This window comes from Manacus vitellinus, unplaced genomic scaffold (genome assembly GCF_001715985.3).
Source record: "Manacus vitellinus isolate BGI_N305 unplaced genomic scaffold, ASM171598v3 scaffold_4_pilon, whole genome shotgun sequence".
Lineage (NCBI taxonomy): Eukaryota > Metazoa > Chordata > Aves > Passeriformes > Pipridae > Manacus > Manacus vitellinus.
Genome location: NW_021940604.1, coordinates 19,221,454 through 19,237,376, shown reverse-complemented (window position 1 = coordinate 19,237,376; position 15,923 = coordinate 19,221,454). Strand labels below are relative to the sequence as shown.

Sequence of the window (15,923 nt, the reverse complement as noted above, 5' to 3'; positions counted from 1 at the left end):
AAGACGAGTCAATCATCACATAGTCACTGAAGTCAGGAGTCATTTCACTTTTCAGGAATGTTAGCCATCTAAAAACTGAACATTTTTTGAAGCTGGTCATTTCGTTTCCCTCTGTGGTTACTGGAGAGAAAACACTGGGCATAGCCTTGGCAATTCATTCTGTATGGTAGAATTATGTCTGAAACGAGTGGGATGAATTACCTTCTAAGAATGTGACTGTTTCTCCATTGGCTCTGTCTGTGGTGTCAATCGCTATCTGTGAATTCAGTGTGCAATTTTTAGATGGTTAAAGTTATGTGAGATACATCCTACCCTTTGTCTTAGCTGTTTGCTGTAACCACAGGCCACTCTACCAGGTAGTAACTGGAACAGATTTGATTTATGTGTATTGTTACACAGTAATGTAGCACGTCTCTCATAAAACTAGTAGCTTTGTACATGAGATTTAATATGTTTCAAAAAAGGCCACAGATAACACATCTCCTCACACAAAACATACAAACATGTTTTTCTACAACAGAGCAATAAAAAGTTAAGAAATCTTTTGAAAACACTGTTTGTTCTGTTTCAATTCTTTTTATACAAAGCACTTGCCACTGTTCCCACAAATCATAGAATCATAGAGTCATTTAAGTTGGAAAAGACCTATAAGATCATTGAGTTCAAGTGTTAACTAAGCAATTCTGTGTTGACAGCTAAGCCGTATCACCAAGTGGCACATCTACACATTATCTGAACACTTCCAGGGACGGTGGTTCCATCACTTGCATGGGCAGCCTGTTCCAATGTCTGACCACCCTTTCTGTGAAGAAATTTTTCCTAATACCTAATCTAAACCTCCTCTGATGTAACTTGAGGCTATTTCCTCTCATCTTCTCACTTGCTACTTGTTCTCCATTGTGCTCCTGAAGTGCTTGCTTTATTTTACAAGTTCAAGCTTAACATCCCTATGGAAGCATTATTTGCACTGTATGCTAATTTGAAAAGTTTATCTCCGTCAATACTTTTCACCTAAGGACAGAAGAGCCTTGCCTGTTTGCTCAGCTTCTGGAATTTTCCACACAGAAGCACATTTTTAAAACACAACATTGTCATATTTGATGTTGCTTCTTTCAAAAAGGTAAAGGTTTGCATATGGTCACAAATGTAGAAAAACAGGCAAAGCTAAAATTTAATTAGAGGAAGGAAATTTAAAGGACTTTTATTTTAAGGGCGGAATGTAATTTTGAGCACAAAACAAAAGCTTGAAGATAAGCTCATAGGGAGAGCATTCAGTTTTTGAGTTAAGATATCTCAGTCCCATGTAGGATTGTGGATTTTTTGGAAGTGACACTGTTATAATTTACTTCCTCTGCTGCTGATAGCATGTGTGGCAGGTTGACCTTGGCTGGAAGCTGGGTGCCCACCCTGCCACTCTATCACTCCCCTTCCCAGCCAGACAGGGGAGACAGTAAGGTGGAAAGCAACTTGTGGGTTGGGATAAGGCAGTTTATTTAAAGCAAAAGTGAAGGATAACACGGTTATTCTCTACTTCCCATGAGCAGCGATGGTCGGCCACTCCCGAGCAGCAGGGCTTCAGCACAGGTAACAGTTCCTCAACAGGCAACCACTGGAGACAATTAATGCCCCCCTTCCTGCTCCTTGCCTTAGCTTTAATATCTGAGCTGATGTCACGTGGTCTGGAATACCCCTTTGGTTAGTTGGGTCAGCTGGCCTACTTGTGTCCCCTCCTGGGATCTTGCCCTCTATTGAGGAAGGAATATTACAGTGCTGATGCTGTGCTCAGCAGTAGCCAAAACACTGGTGTGTTATTAATGCCCTTCTAGCTACCAATGCAAAGCACAGAACTGTGAGGGCTACTGTGGGGAAATAAACTCCAGCTCAGCTAGACCCAATGCAGCATGTCAGTGCCTATGGCCATCCTCAACTTGCCGTCTGTGATTTCTTTGTTCCATGCAAGAGTATCCATCATTTTTGTATGTTATAGGCAATAAAGTCACCTAAGCAATGAAACAATTCTAATAAAATAAAATACATCATAGGGGAGAGATGTTTACATTTTCTTACATACCATGCTGAAACATTCAATCTCATTTAAATTGATGGGATTTCCACAGTTCAAATACCAATATGTTTATAGGGATCTAATGAGCTTTGAAAAACCTGAATTTAGTAGTGGGATTCAGCTGGCAGATTAAGACTCAAACTTGGTAGGTGTTTATTTGTAACAACTAACACCTACAGGTCTAACCTCCCTGTAACCAGCAGGGATTTAGTGAGAGCAGCCAGTGGAGTCTGAAGAAGGAGTTCAGCTATCAAAATGGCATTTCAACTTTAGGGTATGTGAAACCACATTTCATTGACTTGGTTAATTAGATCTCTGTTGTCTGCCAGTGGCATCTTAGATACCCATTAGACCTGTGCATACCTACATTATGGATACCAACCACATAAGCACCTGTGTTTAAGTGACTTCAGTTGCTTCCTATCCCATCGCTTCACTTCATATATTCTTCTTTGTGAAGAAAGTCCCTCATTTATATCTTTCTGTGTATATCTATGCATATATTACCATCTGAAATTAAGATATGTCATCTATTACATGTTCTCCTGAGATCGAGGAACGTCTTTTTACTAATAATGAGTGATCTCAAAGATACAGCACTGTGGGTTTGACTCCCTTTTGGCAACCTCAGGAAAAGGTGGGCAACAGTGACATGGAACAAGTATTGGGGAAAAAAATGTGATAGAAGCAAGTGCCTTAAAGAAGTGCTTTGATATTTTCTTAAGTCTTAAAGAGTATTTAGTAGTTAGCTAATTCATTAGTTTAACTAATCAAATTTCCTTTACTTTCTAGGAACGATTTCGAAGAGTATTTTGACATTTTAATCACAAATGCTTTGAAACCTGGTTTCTTCTCCCATACACCAAACCAAAGACCTTTCCGAACTCTTGGTAAGTTCAGCCGTGACCCTCTTCTCATCTGCTTACCTTTATGAAAAAAAAAAGAAAAGAGAAATAAGGCAACGGAACAGCTGGTATGGAGGTGGAAAGTGAACTCTACACTCTTAGCATTCTGTTAAGACTGAAGAGCACTGAGAAATTCAGAATTACAGTGCTGAACATATTTAAAAGGCAGAGCTGTGACAGTAATTAAAATTACATTGGTGCTCAGATATTGCATATTTATGAAAAGGTATCCTTTTCTTTATTGTGATGACAAGATCATGCACCTAAAATTAAATTTTGTTCTCAGAAAAAATATAGCAGAAATATTTAAAGATTTAAAGGAAATTCAGAGAATGGTACAAATAAAATTACAAAACTGAAGGAAAGGATTTATGATGGAAATCCGACAGTATTAAATGTGTTTTCTTTGGCTAAATAATGACAGAGTAGGTGAAAAGGAAGTACCCCTATACTCAATTTAATTAAAACAATCTGACACATTTGGTAATGTTGTCCATTAGGTAATTACGGTTGTAACATAAGAGTTTTATAAGAACAGTGTTTGTTGAACTACAAATAACTATAGCAATGTGGCTGAAGATAGTGAATTTTTCCGTATTTTGGTAAATACCTGTATGATTAAGTGTTACCTGAAAATTAACCTTATATCCAAAATAGCATAAGGCAGCATATATTGAACCATATTTTATCATTTTATGACAGGAAAGTCAGCATTCAGCCCAAAAGAAATTCTCTTTGTGGAACTTTTACAGTAAAACTAAAACAAGCCACAGAAATATATACTGAAACTACATTTTAATGTTTCACATATTTATATAGGAAAATAAGTAAGAAATATCTTAAGTGTGATTTTTAAAGAATTAGTTCAAATAGTTGCCAAGCTGACAATCTGAGAAAAAATAATCTCAGAAGGGAAATTGAAACTATTCATGTGAAAGGAGGGAGGGGAGTAAAATCATAAAAAGTGAAAAAGGGTCAGTTCTGCAACCATTTTATTTAGTTTCATACAATGCAAATTGAAAATTAAATGTAGTTCATTTTTTATTATTTTGAACAGTCTGATAAGCCTGACTTCCTGAGGAAATCCTGCTGTGTCCCTCTGTCAGTAATCCAGCCAGCAACTTTTAAACCCGTTGGCTAGTTTCAATAAATTTAATAGACAGCAAGAAAGCTCCAAAATACATTTGGGTTTTTCATGCAAATAAGGGCAGAATAGAGGAAGGAGACCAAGTTACTGTCTCCATTTTGTGTAGCATTGGCTTAATCAGCATATTAGATTGTAAGACCAGTTTTCATGAAGCTGTCTCTTTCTCATGCTTTTAAACAGGAATAACATTCCCTGGAGTCCTCCTATTAACTTAGTGCTTTTCACTCACTTTATATCTTGGCACTGCAAAGAGGCTCATATAGCAGTTGATCACTCATTACATGAATACCTTATAAATGCAAAATAAAATGTAGTTCTGGACACCTCGCTATCTAAACAGATAAGAGACACAAACATAACTAAAGCAATCATCAGATAAATAATTTGTTGAAACAACTAGCCTCAGAGTGGATATTTTTTAATATAATTATATTCAATTGACAGTAACTAGTTTCTTCTGAAAGACCAACCAGAACATTCAAAGCAAAGAATTATGCACATAGGACAGGCTTTTAGAGACATGTTTTGAAGTAGTGAAGAGCTTGTTTAAGAGTATGTGAAGTTTAAACCACAAAAATAGGAGCATTTGTATGAGAAAATGCATGGAATAATGTATACAACCATATAACTTCAGAGTAGTCACTGATAGTTTCACCCAGTCACCCCAGATAGCTAGGAACACATTTAATTTCTGAAACAGGATACAGTGAAGCTTCTAATACATTGAGGGGGAGCAGTTTTCCAGTTTCCAGAATTTTTTTAAGGCTTTCTTTCATATCAGAACCACTGAAAATTCAGAATTTCAGTTTCTAGTTTCTATCCTCCTTTTGCCAATATTTCCAGCAGAATAGTTTGGCCACTGTGCTTCACATCAGGGAGAGAAAACTTCCTTATTTTTACTTTGAATAAGGAAAGATCTAGAGGTGAACATCATAGTAAATATTTTCTTTAAGCACAAGCTTTTGCTAGTATAATTTAGGGGGAAAAAAGCTTCAGTAGGTGAAAGAAAGCTTGTTCCATGAAGCAATGTGTTGCAGAAAGTGAACTGAAGTAACTGCTTATCATTGCTATCCATTTCTCCAAGTCTGAGTTTCAGCCATGTTCTTCATGGTAGTTCTGAGCTGCAGTAAATTCCTAATGATACTGTAATTCCTTCTATTCCAAGGGAATTGTGTTATAAATGGGCTTAAGGATAAGGCACAAAATATGGAATGTGTTGTTAATTTCGAACACCCCAAGTGTTGCATTGTGTACTGGAGTTAGATGTTATTTATCTGTAACAGGAATTCTGTTGCAGATTTACTAAAGGAAAGGTTTTGAACAGTACTAAACAGACATATAAATTCTTTTCAGTAAATGAGTTCAAAAGGCAGCTGTGTTCAGTAAACATTTGAAGGAGAACGAGAAACAGCACAAGATGACAAAGGAGGCATTGTCTGGAAATGTGATATCGGGTAACTGCTCTGCAGAAGTGTTTTTTCAGTAGACAAGTAATTTTAGAGCTAATCCATTTAGAAACCATGAAAAATTATTTTAATTGCTCAATTAAAATTGCATCACTACTTCATTTGAATTTCAAGATGTGCATCATTTAAAGCAATCAAAACACTCTTTGAAATCCTGAAAGATTTGTATGACTGCTTTTTATTGAACTGGGACACTGGAAAGCACAATAGTTAATTATTTAATTTTTCATTATTGTCTTTCAAAGTATTACTCTGTTAAGTGGAGGAACAGTTTATGTGTATCTTTACAGATTTTAGAACAGCTGCACTTATTTTTACCTGGAAAAACTATTTTTGTAATTAGGAGGAACTTATGTAGCAAAGCACATAATTTGTGAGAACAGTGCTATACATAAAAAAAACCCAGACTTTACTACCATAATACAAATATCCCATAATTTACTTGTTATTCACAAGGTTACATTTTCTTTTACACAGGAAAATCCTTCACATGGTTCTTGAAAGTACTAATAATATCTTGAGCTACAGGATCTAAGGATCAAGTTGAAAATGTTTGTGTAAATCCTTTGTTGACAATGAAGGATTTTCTTTGCTTTCAACAGCTACATCCAGCTTAATTTATCATTCCATGATAAATGTAAGGACTTGAAGGAATATAAACAGAAAATACAGTTGTGACTTATATGATAATCTGCAACACATGAAGATTTCTGTAAAATTTTACATCAGATCTTTCCCTTTAACACATCACTTGTTAATGTATATCAAATTACTAGCGTGACTGCCAGTTCTGATCATTGTCAAATACATTTTTTTACAATCCAAAATAACAATTGAAATGCTAAAGATAACCTTTAATTCCCTGAAAGCCTTCTATAAGTCTGTATGCACAGGGAATTCTGCTTGGTCTTTAATAAGACTTATATATATTTTATTTCCAGCTCGGGCGCAGTTACTGCCTTTTCTGTTCTGGTTTTTTTTTTAATAAATTGAAAATGTGTTGCAGATTGTTTCAGTTTCTGAATTTACAACATATTTAAAAACACATGTATATCCTCATGTATATGTGTGTATGTATGTACAGACTGAAAACAATCCTATAGATGGAATGTCAGTGGATGCCACATTTCTGTGAGATTGTGGTGCCTTTATCCTATGCCCAGAGAAACAAACCCACTCTCCTTCTCCTGCAGAGAGTCTCAGGTTTTCAAAGCCTGCTTTCAGTTGCATTCCCAGGCTGTCTGCCTTATTCCTGAACTTGAATTTCTGTCCAGCTTATGGTGCCTCTGCTGCATCATGTAGCTTTCAATTTAAGAAACTCTTTCAGTCCTCCAATTTTTTATGATTTTCTGGTAACTGACGTTTCTGACATTTTAACAGTTCTCTGCAGAAGCTTTTTACCTCCTTCAGTCATTCTTCTCTAGCCTTCCAAGAATACAGGAAAATTCTATAAGCTGAAAGGACCAATTAGAAAAGAAAATAAGGGGACAGGATATAAAACCATATACTTCTAGACTGAAGACCATCTTTGATTACTAGGGATTGCAAGTCTTCAGAAGTTGGTGATCCCACGTCTGTTCTCTTTGAGTTTTCTTCTGTCATCTTTTGTGACATCTGGGCTTGACTATTGCCGAGATGGGCTGCAGAACTGAGTGGAGAATGAGGGCTGATCCTATATAACTATTTTTTTTAATTTATATTCTAAGGCTTCTTAGGCCTGAGGAGTGGTATCAGGAAGGCAGTGCCTTCCTTCATGTGTAAGGCATATAACTTCTTTTTATTTGAGATTTCTGTCTTTACCGCCAGAAGAATACCAAAATACTACCCAGTTTTATATTTTATAATAATATTTTATTTTTATATTTTATAAGACCTTTAGTAAAACTGTAGAATATATATTAAAAATGGGGAAATTTTGAAACAGATTGTATTGCACTATTATATATATAATCTAAATAGTCTTGCCTTATTCACTCATTGAAGAATATAAATGCCACTCTAGAAAATTCTGATTAAATTTTTGACCAAAACACATTGAATTCAATCTACAATATAATCGCTATAACTGCTGTATACTAGGTATTTCAGTTACTACCTCTCCCAATGAAGGTTACCTTGATAAGAAAAGAATTATTTTTTTTTACATCAGACTGTGAGGTTAAAAATAGTTTTAGATTTATCCTTTAGCTCATGACAGCACAGTTGTTGGTATTTTCATGCATAGACTTGATATCTGATGAAGAGCTCACTCTACCAAGAGGAACCTGGTCTTTTGCTGCACCTGTGAGTCCTTACTCAAATAGATGGGTTGTGGTCCTCAGTCTGCAAAAGCTGTCATATTTTCCACAGATTTGATCTGTGCTGAACTCCTCCAGCCACAGGTCACTGCAGGGACTAAATAAGACTTTTTCTTTTGTTGTTTGATGTGGATTCCCAGTACATCTTTATCCCTGAACACTGAAGATCAGATGCCCACTGCTCCTTCCAGGAGCAGCAGAGATGATGAGGGGAAGGAAAATCTCCTGACCTAAATGTAGAGGTGCACAAGGGCAGGTATGTGAGACAAAGATGAATCAGAGAGGGTCTAGGAGAGCCAGGGGATGGGAAGGGAGAGCAGAGCAGAGCAGCACAAGGAAACATACAGAGAAGAGGGATTTCACTCTGATGGGGTTTTCTGAATTTCAGGTCTTTGCTTTCTGTCTTCTTCTGTTGTCTCAAGGAGGACTTTAGAAATAAGGCTTATGTGTCAAACATATAGCTTAAAATTATGTACCCGTGTCCTGCATTAACTGGGCCTCCCAGCTGGCCCTGCAGCTACAGCAGGGCAGGCAGCACTGTCTTCAGACGGCTCAGGAAGCCTTTTGTGGGGAAGCCCACAAGGGGCCTCTTCTCACATCTCTCAGTAGGCACAAACAGAATAATAACAGCACCAGCAAAGGACAATCTATGTAATCTTCTCCTCCAGTGACTCAGTGTTCCTTTATGTAATGCAGCTGTGCTTTTTGCCATTATTCTAGAGATGGTGACTCTTCATATCAGTCTGCCTGAAAATATTCTATAACATGAGGCCACAAAATAATGCATTTTTGCTCAGAGCTTATGAGAGAGTGGCATGTAAAGATTGCCCTGGCTGCAGACTGCATTATTCAAGAGGTATAAAGTCTGTAACTGTTTCCCATATGTCTTCTGAAGTGACTGCCCTCATATTGTTGTAATATCTCACAGTGCCCCATAGCCTTGAAAAGCAATGTTATCCTTTTTAAGGGAAATGCTGTTTAGTGATTCTTTAAAGTGCATTGGCACTGTTTTCCGTGTTTTCTGTCTATTTAGGAAAGAAAAAGAAATATTTTTACTAATAAATAGTGGTATTTTGTACTCTAGCTTTCAAAACTAGAACTTTTTGTAGCTCCAGGGATCAGGACATTAATATCAGGAGTCTCTTAATGCTTTAATATCAGAAACAGGTTCTGTATTAAGCTGGCAGTAGGAGGTCTGTTGTTTGAAGGCATATAATACCTTGTTCTATACACAAGTCACCACTGAGAAATAATTTCCTATTCTTAACTCAACCAAGGATTTTCATTTTATCCATCATTTCTGGAGAAAGAGGAGTTTCTTTTTAAGCAAATATTCCATGTGGATGATTATATAGAAAGATCTTCATGATAGAATCTGACCATTTTTAATTTTTATTATGAAAAACCATAAGGATTATGGAAGTGCCTTATAGAGGCGATTCCTTCATCTGACACCCTCTTTGACAGCATGATCAATGCCTGACTCCACTTTCTGAAAAGCAGGCTAGGGTAGGCCAGTAGGGCTGACAGTGGGAAACACAAAGAAATTTCATCTTATGAAGCAGGTTTTGTTTTCATAATCCAGTGAAGAAGCTCAGAGAGTTTTTCCTAAAATCTACAATGTCAAGCTCCCTGGACGACTCTTTCACCTCCCACCCTTGGTTTAAATGATCTTAGTCTAAAACTATTCCACTTTGTGTATTGCCTTTGCACAGATACTTTGCATCAGTATGCCACAGATTTTTTTTCTGACAGTGTAAACAGCTGTTTTAGGGACTTCTGGTTTCCCAATATTATAATGCACTGTAGACAATTGTTTGTAGACAAACAAAAATCAATACATGTTACCTTGTAATCAAAGGGATTTACCATTTAGTCATTTTAAAGTTTGCTAGACAGTACCTGTGTGTAGTTTGAAATCAACACTTCGGGAATCATTTGAGAATAAATGTCTTCAATTGTAATTAAGCCATGGAATAGGGAGGATGGGAGACTGTGGTTAAGGATCTCTTTTCTAACAGTAAATTTTATTTCATGTTTGATAAACATAGGATTACTTGACAGTAACAGTCTGGATTTTGGGTTTTACATAAATTGGTCTATGTGAAAGTATTTAAAACAGGTGTAAAAAGCAAAATAAGGTTGGGCCAGCACATACATCCTTTTGCAGAGCAGACTGTTAAAGTCACAGGCAGATACAAAACATTTTTAACAGATGATTGCAAAACGTTGACATAAAGCGTCATTTTTTCTGATAGCTTTCAAAGTCCTTGACTGCCATATTTGATGGTCATGACCTCATAAAAAAACAAATGCTTTGTACATTTATGTTCTATTACGGAGATAATGAATTAGAAATTGAGGACATGTTTGATTACTAATTGGCAGTATATAATTTACAACCCTTTTGTAAAATAATGCAAAGAGACACTCTGCAGTTTGCACTGATGGTATGTGTATCCAGTGACACAGTTAAACTGGTATCATTTCTCCAAGTTGTGACTCTGTAGTAGTTAGACCATGCAGTAGCCAAAGGACAACTTTCCCTTACAGTACATCCCTCTTAGCAAACTGAGCAGGGAAGCCATTCCTTTCTCCTAGGAGGAGGAATGGAATGAGTGTGGGTTTTTTTGTTTATCTGGATTATTTTTTTTAACGTGCTTTACTGGTATTTACTTCAGAAGTACTGTGAGGCCAGATTGTCATCACATCATTTATACAAATTCTCACCAATGACAGGTTTCACTCAGGCATTTTACAACACATCAGGAGCTAGAAGTCAAGCAGCCAAGCTCAGTCTCTGTTTCTATCAGGAGGGCACAGTGTTGGCCTGACTATGGCAATTCACTGGAAACCTGGAGCATGGGTCAGGTGCTGGGATTTCAACTGATGGCCCCTCCTAACTGGTATGGGAGATATCTGGTTATCAGCTGAGTTGACCGTTGGAAATTGGGTTGAGTGCTCCTTCTTGAGCTCCTCTGGTGTATGCCTTAACCGTATTAGCCAGAGGAGCTACCAGGACACAGGGATAATTCTTTAACATTTAGTGTGTTTACCTAAGCGTTGAGGTTTATGCAGTCACATGGCATATGTGAGTAGGAATTTCTGTCCATCCCCTACTGCAAATCTCTATCAATAATGCAATTTCAACCACATTTGAGTGTGGCCCAGTATTCTCAGAGATACTGCAGCCTCAGCAGGCTGCAGAGGAAAAAAAATTGTTCTGTCACTGCCAATGCAAAGAAAGGCTGAAGTATAAACTTACCCTTGATTAGATACTGGAGTATCAGTCCACAAGAGCCTAGCCACAAATGACCTGCTACTGGAAAAGCACCCATGAGACTTTCTACCCTATTAGACATTCAGTGAATCCAGTGAAACTGCAAGACATAACTTCATAGGAAGATGGGCCCTATTATTTCCACTGTTGTTCATAAACAATTCCTTGTCTATTTATTTTTTTTTAATTTAATTATTTTTTTCTAAACAGAAAAATACTGTCTTTGAAGTATGGCATCTCTTTGTTGCTGAGTATTGAGATTAATGCTGAGCTGCAGATGCATTTTCCAATGCCCATCCTTCTTTAAAAGAAAAAATTATAGTAAATGTGTCAGGCCAAGGTCTTTATATGTTTGCATAGTGTTCAAAGTACCTCAGAGGATAAAAGGAATAAGAAGTTTTTCATCCTAAAATCAAAACAGTGAAAAACTGTAACTTTCTTCGGCATAAAGACAGCACGGTTTGCTTCAGATGATTACCTTTGATATTAAATAGCATGTTTGGCACAAAGCTGATAAGAAAGCTAGTTCAAAGAAAGCTAAAACTGCTGTTTTCAAAAGCATGGTATCAACAATATTCCTTTTGTTAAAACTGGAAAACATGTTTAGCATAATTGCTAAGTACTCTAAACCCAGAATTCTTTGTGTATGGAGAGTTCATTTTCCTTTTCAAAAGGAGTTACAGTAACTACTGCAGTACCACTACTGCAAAGTTACTGATTATATCAGGTTATATTCGAAGCCTGGATAAAGCTCAAACCCCATTTCTTTAAGGTATTGTGCAAGGACATGATAAGAACCCACAGGCAGACCAGATAAAAAAATGGTAGAAAAACAAAAATACCAGCTTTTCTGTTAGAGCCAAGGAACCAAGATAATGAATGACTTAACCTATAATCGTATCTCTGGCAGATCAGCATATTCACCTAAGATATCTAATGTCCTAATCCAGAAGCAATAAAGAACTGTAAACTGAGTTTGCATAAGGACTCCATCAGTCTTAATTGTGAAAATCCTTTTAGCCTTTTTCAAAGATTTAGCATAATGGGAAAATTAAGATAACATAATTGCAATTAATTCTGCTGGATTTACTTTTTACGGTTCAGTGACATATCCTATATAAATTCAAGGAACTGGACCTTTGAGCCTAATGTCTTTTATACTGAAATTATTCAAATTATTCAATGGTTATTCAATAATTATTTCAAAATATTGGAAGTAATATACTAGATTAATTGTTTGTTTTGGAAGGCCAGTTGCATACCAATGCATCAGACCATGTTTATGTTTCATTTTAATGGAAGAAACTTCTTCATAGAGAAGCATGTCAAATGTCTTTAAACACATATGCCATGTGATTGTGAGGTCATCAGAAGTCAACATCTACAAAAAAATCCTCAATCATAGTTTTGTGATCACCTTCCAGTGTTGCTACTTTATTGTCTTTTATTTCAGGATGTTGGCAGAGAATGAAACTGATACAGTCTAATCAGGAGATGATAAGACAGAGAGATAAGGCAAAAAACCTCCACATTTAGGAAGCCAAATTAATCAAAATATGCAGCTTCTTTTTACAGTAGAATGAGCTGCTAAGGGCCTCTCAACCCCATCCTCTCTCTGCAGTAAGTCCCTAGAGAACACGAATTGCCATATCTGAGTCTGTGTTTTCAAAATCAAAGCCTAAGTGCCTAAATGACCCTTTTATATTCCAGAGAAGACTGTGTTCATCAAAAAGATTGTTTGACTTAAGAGAATTCTCCTCCAACACATGAAAATATTATTAAGAGGAGATGATTTTTTCCTCCATATTCTCTGAGAAAAGACAGAATTTAGAAGCAGAGCAGTCAGCACTCAACATAGGCCACATTTACAGTGTGATGATAATGTGTGATGCATAAAAATACCTGGGATTTATGGAAGTTTTCACACTGAGCGCAGAGGCCCAGTTCTGTATGGAAGACAAAGGCAAATGAACGTCTTCCATACATGAGCAAGACTCACCAAGCTAACTCTTGTTGCAGCATTAGTAGCACCCATTCTGAAATTATACCTCCAGTTCCCATATTTATACTTCCATGGAAATGCTAAAAGTTTGAAAAAGTTGCCTAAGCATTTACATCTGAGGGACATGTAGCTCACTTAATTTAATTTATCAAAGTGGTGTTAAGATGTCTTAATAATCAAGTAGTTTGTGGCTTCTTTGCATTGGATACATGGTAGCTCACACCAGTATAATAACTGAAGAATGTCCAGCAATTACTTATACAGATAATTTGATTCAATATCCGGAATTCTAGACTAGAATGGTGTGGGGGTTTTAATATTGCTTCTGGTTATGAATGTTATTTCACCTTCATTCTATCTCCCAGGACACATAAGAATGTCCATCAAGAGTGTCCATGACTGGGAGGGAAGAACTAAACTGGAAATTTCAAAAGTTTGAAAGAAACAGTAGGGAAACAAACTATGCACAACCCAACAGCTGTTCTGTCACTAAGAGAATACATGCTTCCTTTTGATTTGTGTATTTTTACTATTATATTGTTAAACAGATACATTTTATTTTGTCCATTGAAAAATAAAGGTCCCACTGGAAAACTTAAACATTCATGTAGATCATTACGAGACTTTACTGCTGTTTCTAAGTCGATGTTACACCCTTGGTAGATTATTCAAAACCTGGCTTTTCTTCTTGCTAAACCTGCATCAGAGAACTTGATAGTTTTCAGAAGCTATTTTTTTACATGAATTTACAAGCCTCTCCCTGTTGTGATTTAACCGCAGCCAGCAACCAAGCCCCACGCAGCCACTCATTCACTCCCCACCGTTGGGACTGGGGAGAGAGTCAGGAGAGTAAAAGCCAGAAAACTCATAGGTTGAGATAAAGACAGTTTTTAATAGGGAAAGCAAAAGCTGCACACTTAAGAAAAGCAGGGAATTAATTCACTGCTTCCCATGCACAGGCAGGTGTTCGGCCACCTCCAGGAGAGCAGGGCCCCATAATGCATAGTGGTTACTTGGTAAAACAAACACTATCACTCCAGATATCCCCCACTTCCTCCTTCTTTCTCCCACTTTATATACCAAATGTGATGCCATATAATATGGAATATCCCTTTAGTCATTTTGAGTCACTTGTCCCAGCTGTGCCTCCTCCCAAATTCACATGCACCTCCAACTTTCTTGCCAGCATGGCTGTATGAAAAGCAGAGAAGGCCTTGGCTCTGTGTAAGCCCTGCTCAGCAAAAACATTTCTATTATCATTGCTGTGTTCAGCACAAATCCGAAACACAGCCCCATAGTAGCCACTGGTAAGAAAATTAACTCTACCCCAGCCAAAACCAGCACACTCCCTCAAACGAAAATTGACTCAGAATTACATTGTAAGGATTATGCCATATGTTGAAAATCACAGAGGTCAGTTTTGAAACAAATAAGTTCCAGGAATAGATACAGAAACCACATTGAATAGAATCTACTCTGGCTATCTATTGTTTATCTTCAGCCAACTCCCATTGTAGGCAGTGAAGAGCTAGCAGACACGGTACAGTGCCCAAACAGCAGTGCCTATACTGCACAGAAACACTGGCCCCATTGACTCGGTGCTGTGCTCTGCGGTGGTTTTGCTTCCTGTTGTAGAACCTTCTGGGTTTCTGCACCTGGGTCTGAATCCCAGCCACGTTGTACTCCTCGGATGATTACGGACCTAATTACGGGCTAATCAAGAGCCCCAAGGAACTCAAACACAGGTCTTGCAGAAGTGGCATAGGACCTATGGAAGCTAGGATGCCCTGGGGGATAGGTCAATACAAGTTTGTAAACTTCACCGGTCCACTAAGATTTGGTGCAAACCTGTGAGAAATAACTACACATTATAGTTCTTAAACAGCTGTCAAAATACAAAGGGAATTGCTGGAAGAAAGAAAAATTACCTACGTCATAGGGGACTTAACATTATGACTTTGCAGGGAAAAAACATTCTTTGACATACATCACATGTTCATAAACAATACATGATAGATGATGGGGGGTGTGTTCATCTCTGTTCTCCTTAATTGTTTTCATGTGTAGAATTCAAAAAGAAGTAGATGATTAGACAGAGAACTTCATAAGGAGTTACCTTGTGATTTGATTTGTAATTAATTTGGAAATTGGAATTGAGGCAGTTTGTAGTAGAGCAAAAATAGAGTCGTGTATGGTACATTCCTAGCAGAGCAAGAGCTGGCAACCAGTGCAGAAAGCTTCCCTTCAGCATAGTTTCCATGAATCTGTATGTGCTGGTTTTCATTAAGGAGCTTTATTCTCTTGTGTGTTCTTCCAAAATGTCAAACTTTTATTAAGGTTAGCCTGTAGAATTGTTTTTTGCAGAAAGCACATTTTAATCTTTGTACTGCAGGCATCAGATTGCTATTGGAAGCAAGTAGTGAAAGGAGCTGGTTAGGAAGCCCTAAAAATGAGCTGAGAACATGAAGAAGAATCCTGACCAAAACTTGAGCTGAGATCTGCTTGAGTTTTATATGACAGCTAATCTCTGCTTCAGTTTCCCAGTTTCTAAATACTACAGCTTACCCAATGTTTATGAACCACCCAAGAGAACTGCAAAGTGATCAGTCGCAGAGGAGAGCGGCAACAAATAGCAGGTGTGGATTTATTGCATATGGGGGAAATCTCAGTTGTGTAGAGTACTGCCTTGTTCAGAAGCAGCTCTGCCTTCCCCGGCTAGTACAAGGAAATTAAAGGTCAGGGAATACAAAAATGGACATTT

General features: G+C 37.3%; 1 protein-coding gene across 1 annotated transcript in view; it reads left to right on the top strand.

The window, feature by feature from the left end:
* NT5DC1 (5'-nucleotidase domain containing 1) overlaps positions 1–15,923 on the top strand; it is a 127,270-nt gene that overhangs the window by 79,896 nt on the left and 31,451 nt on the right. Inside the window, exon 8 of the mRNA XM_029962743.1 lies at positions 2,858–2,955. Within this exon, the coding sequence (XP_029818603.1) occupies positions 2,858–2,955 (98 nt within the window). The remainder of the gene's footprint in view (positions 1–2,857; positions 2,956–15,923) is intronic.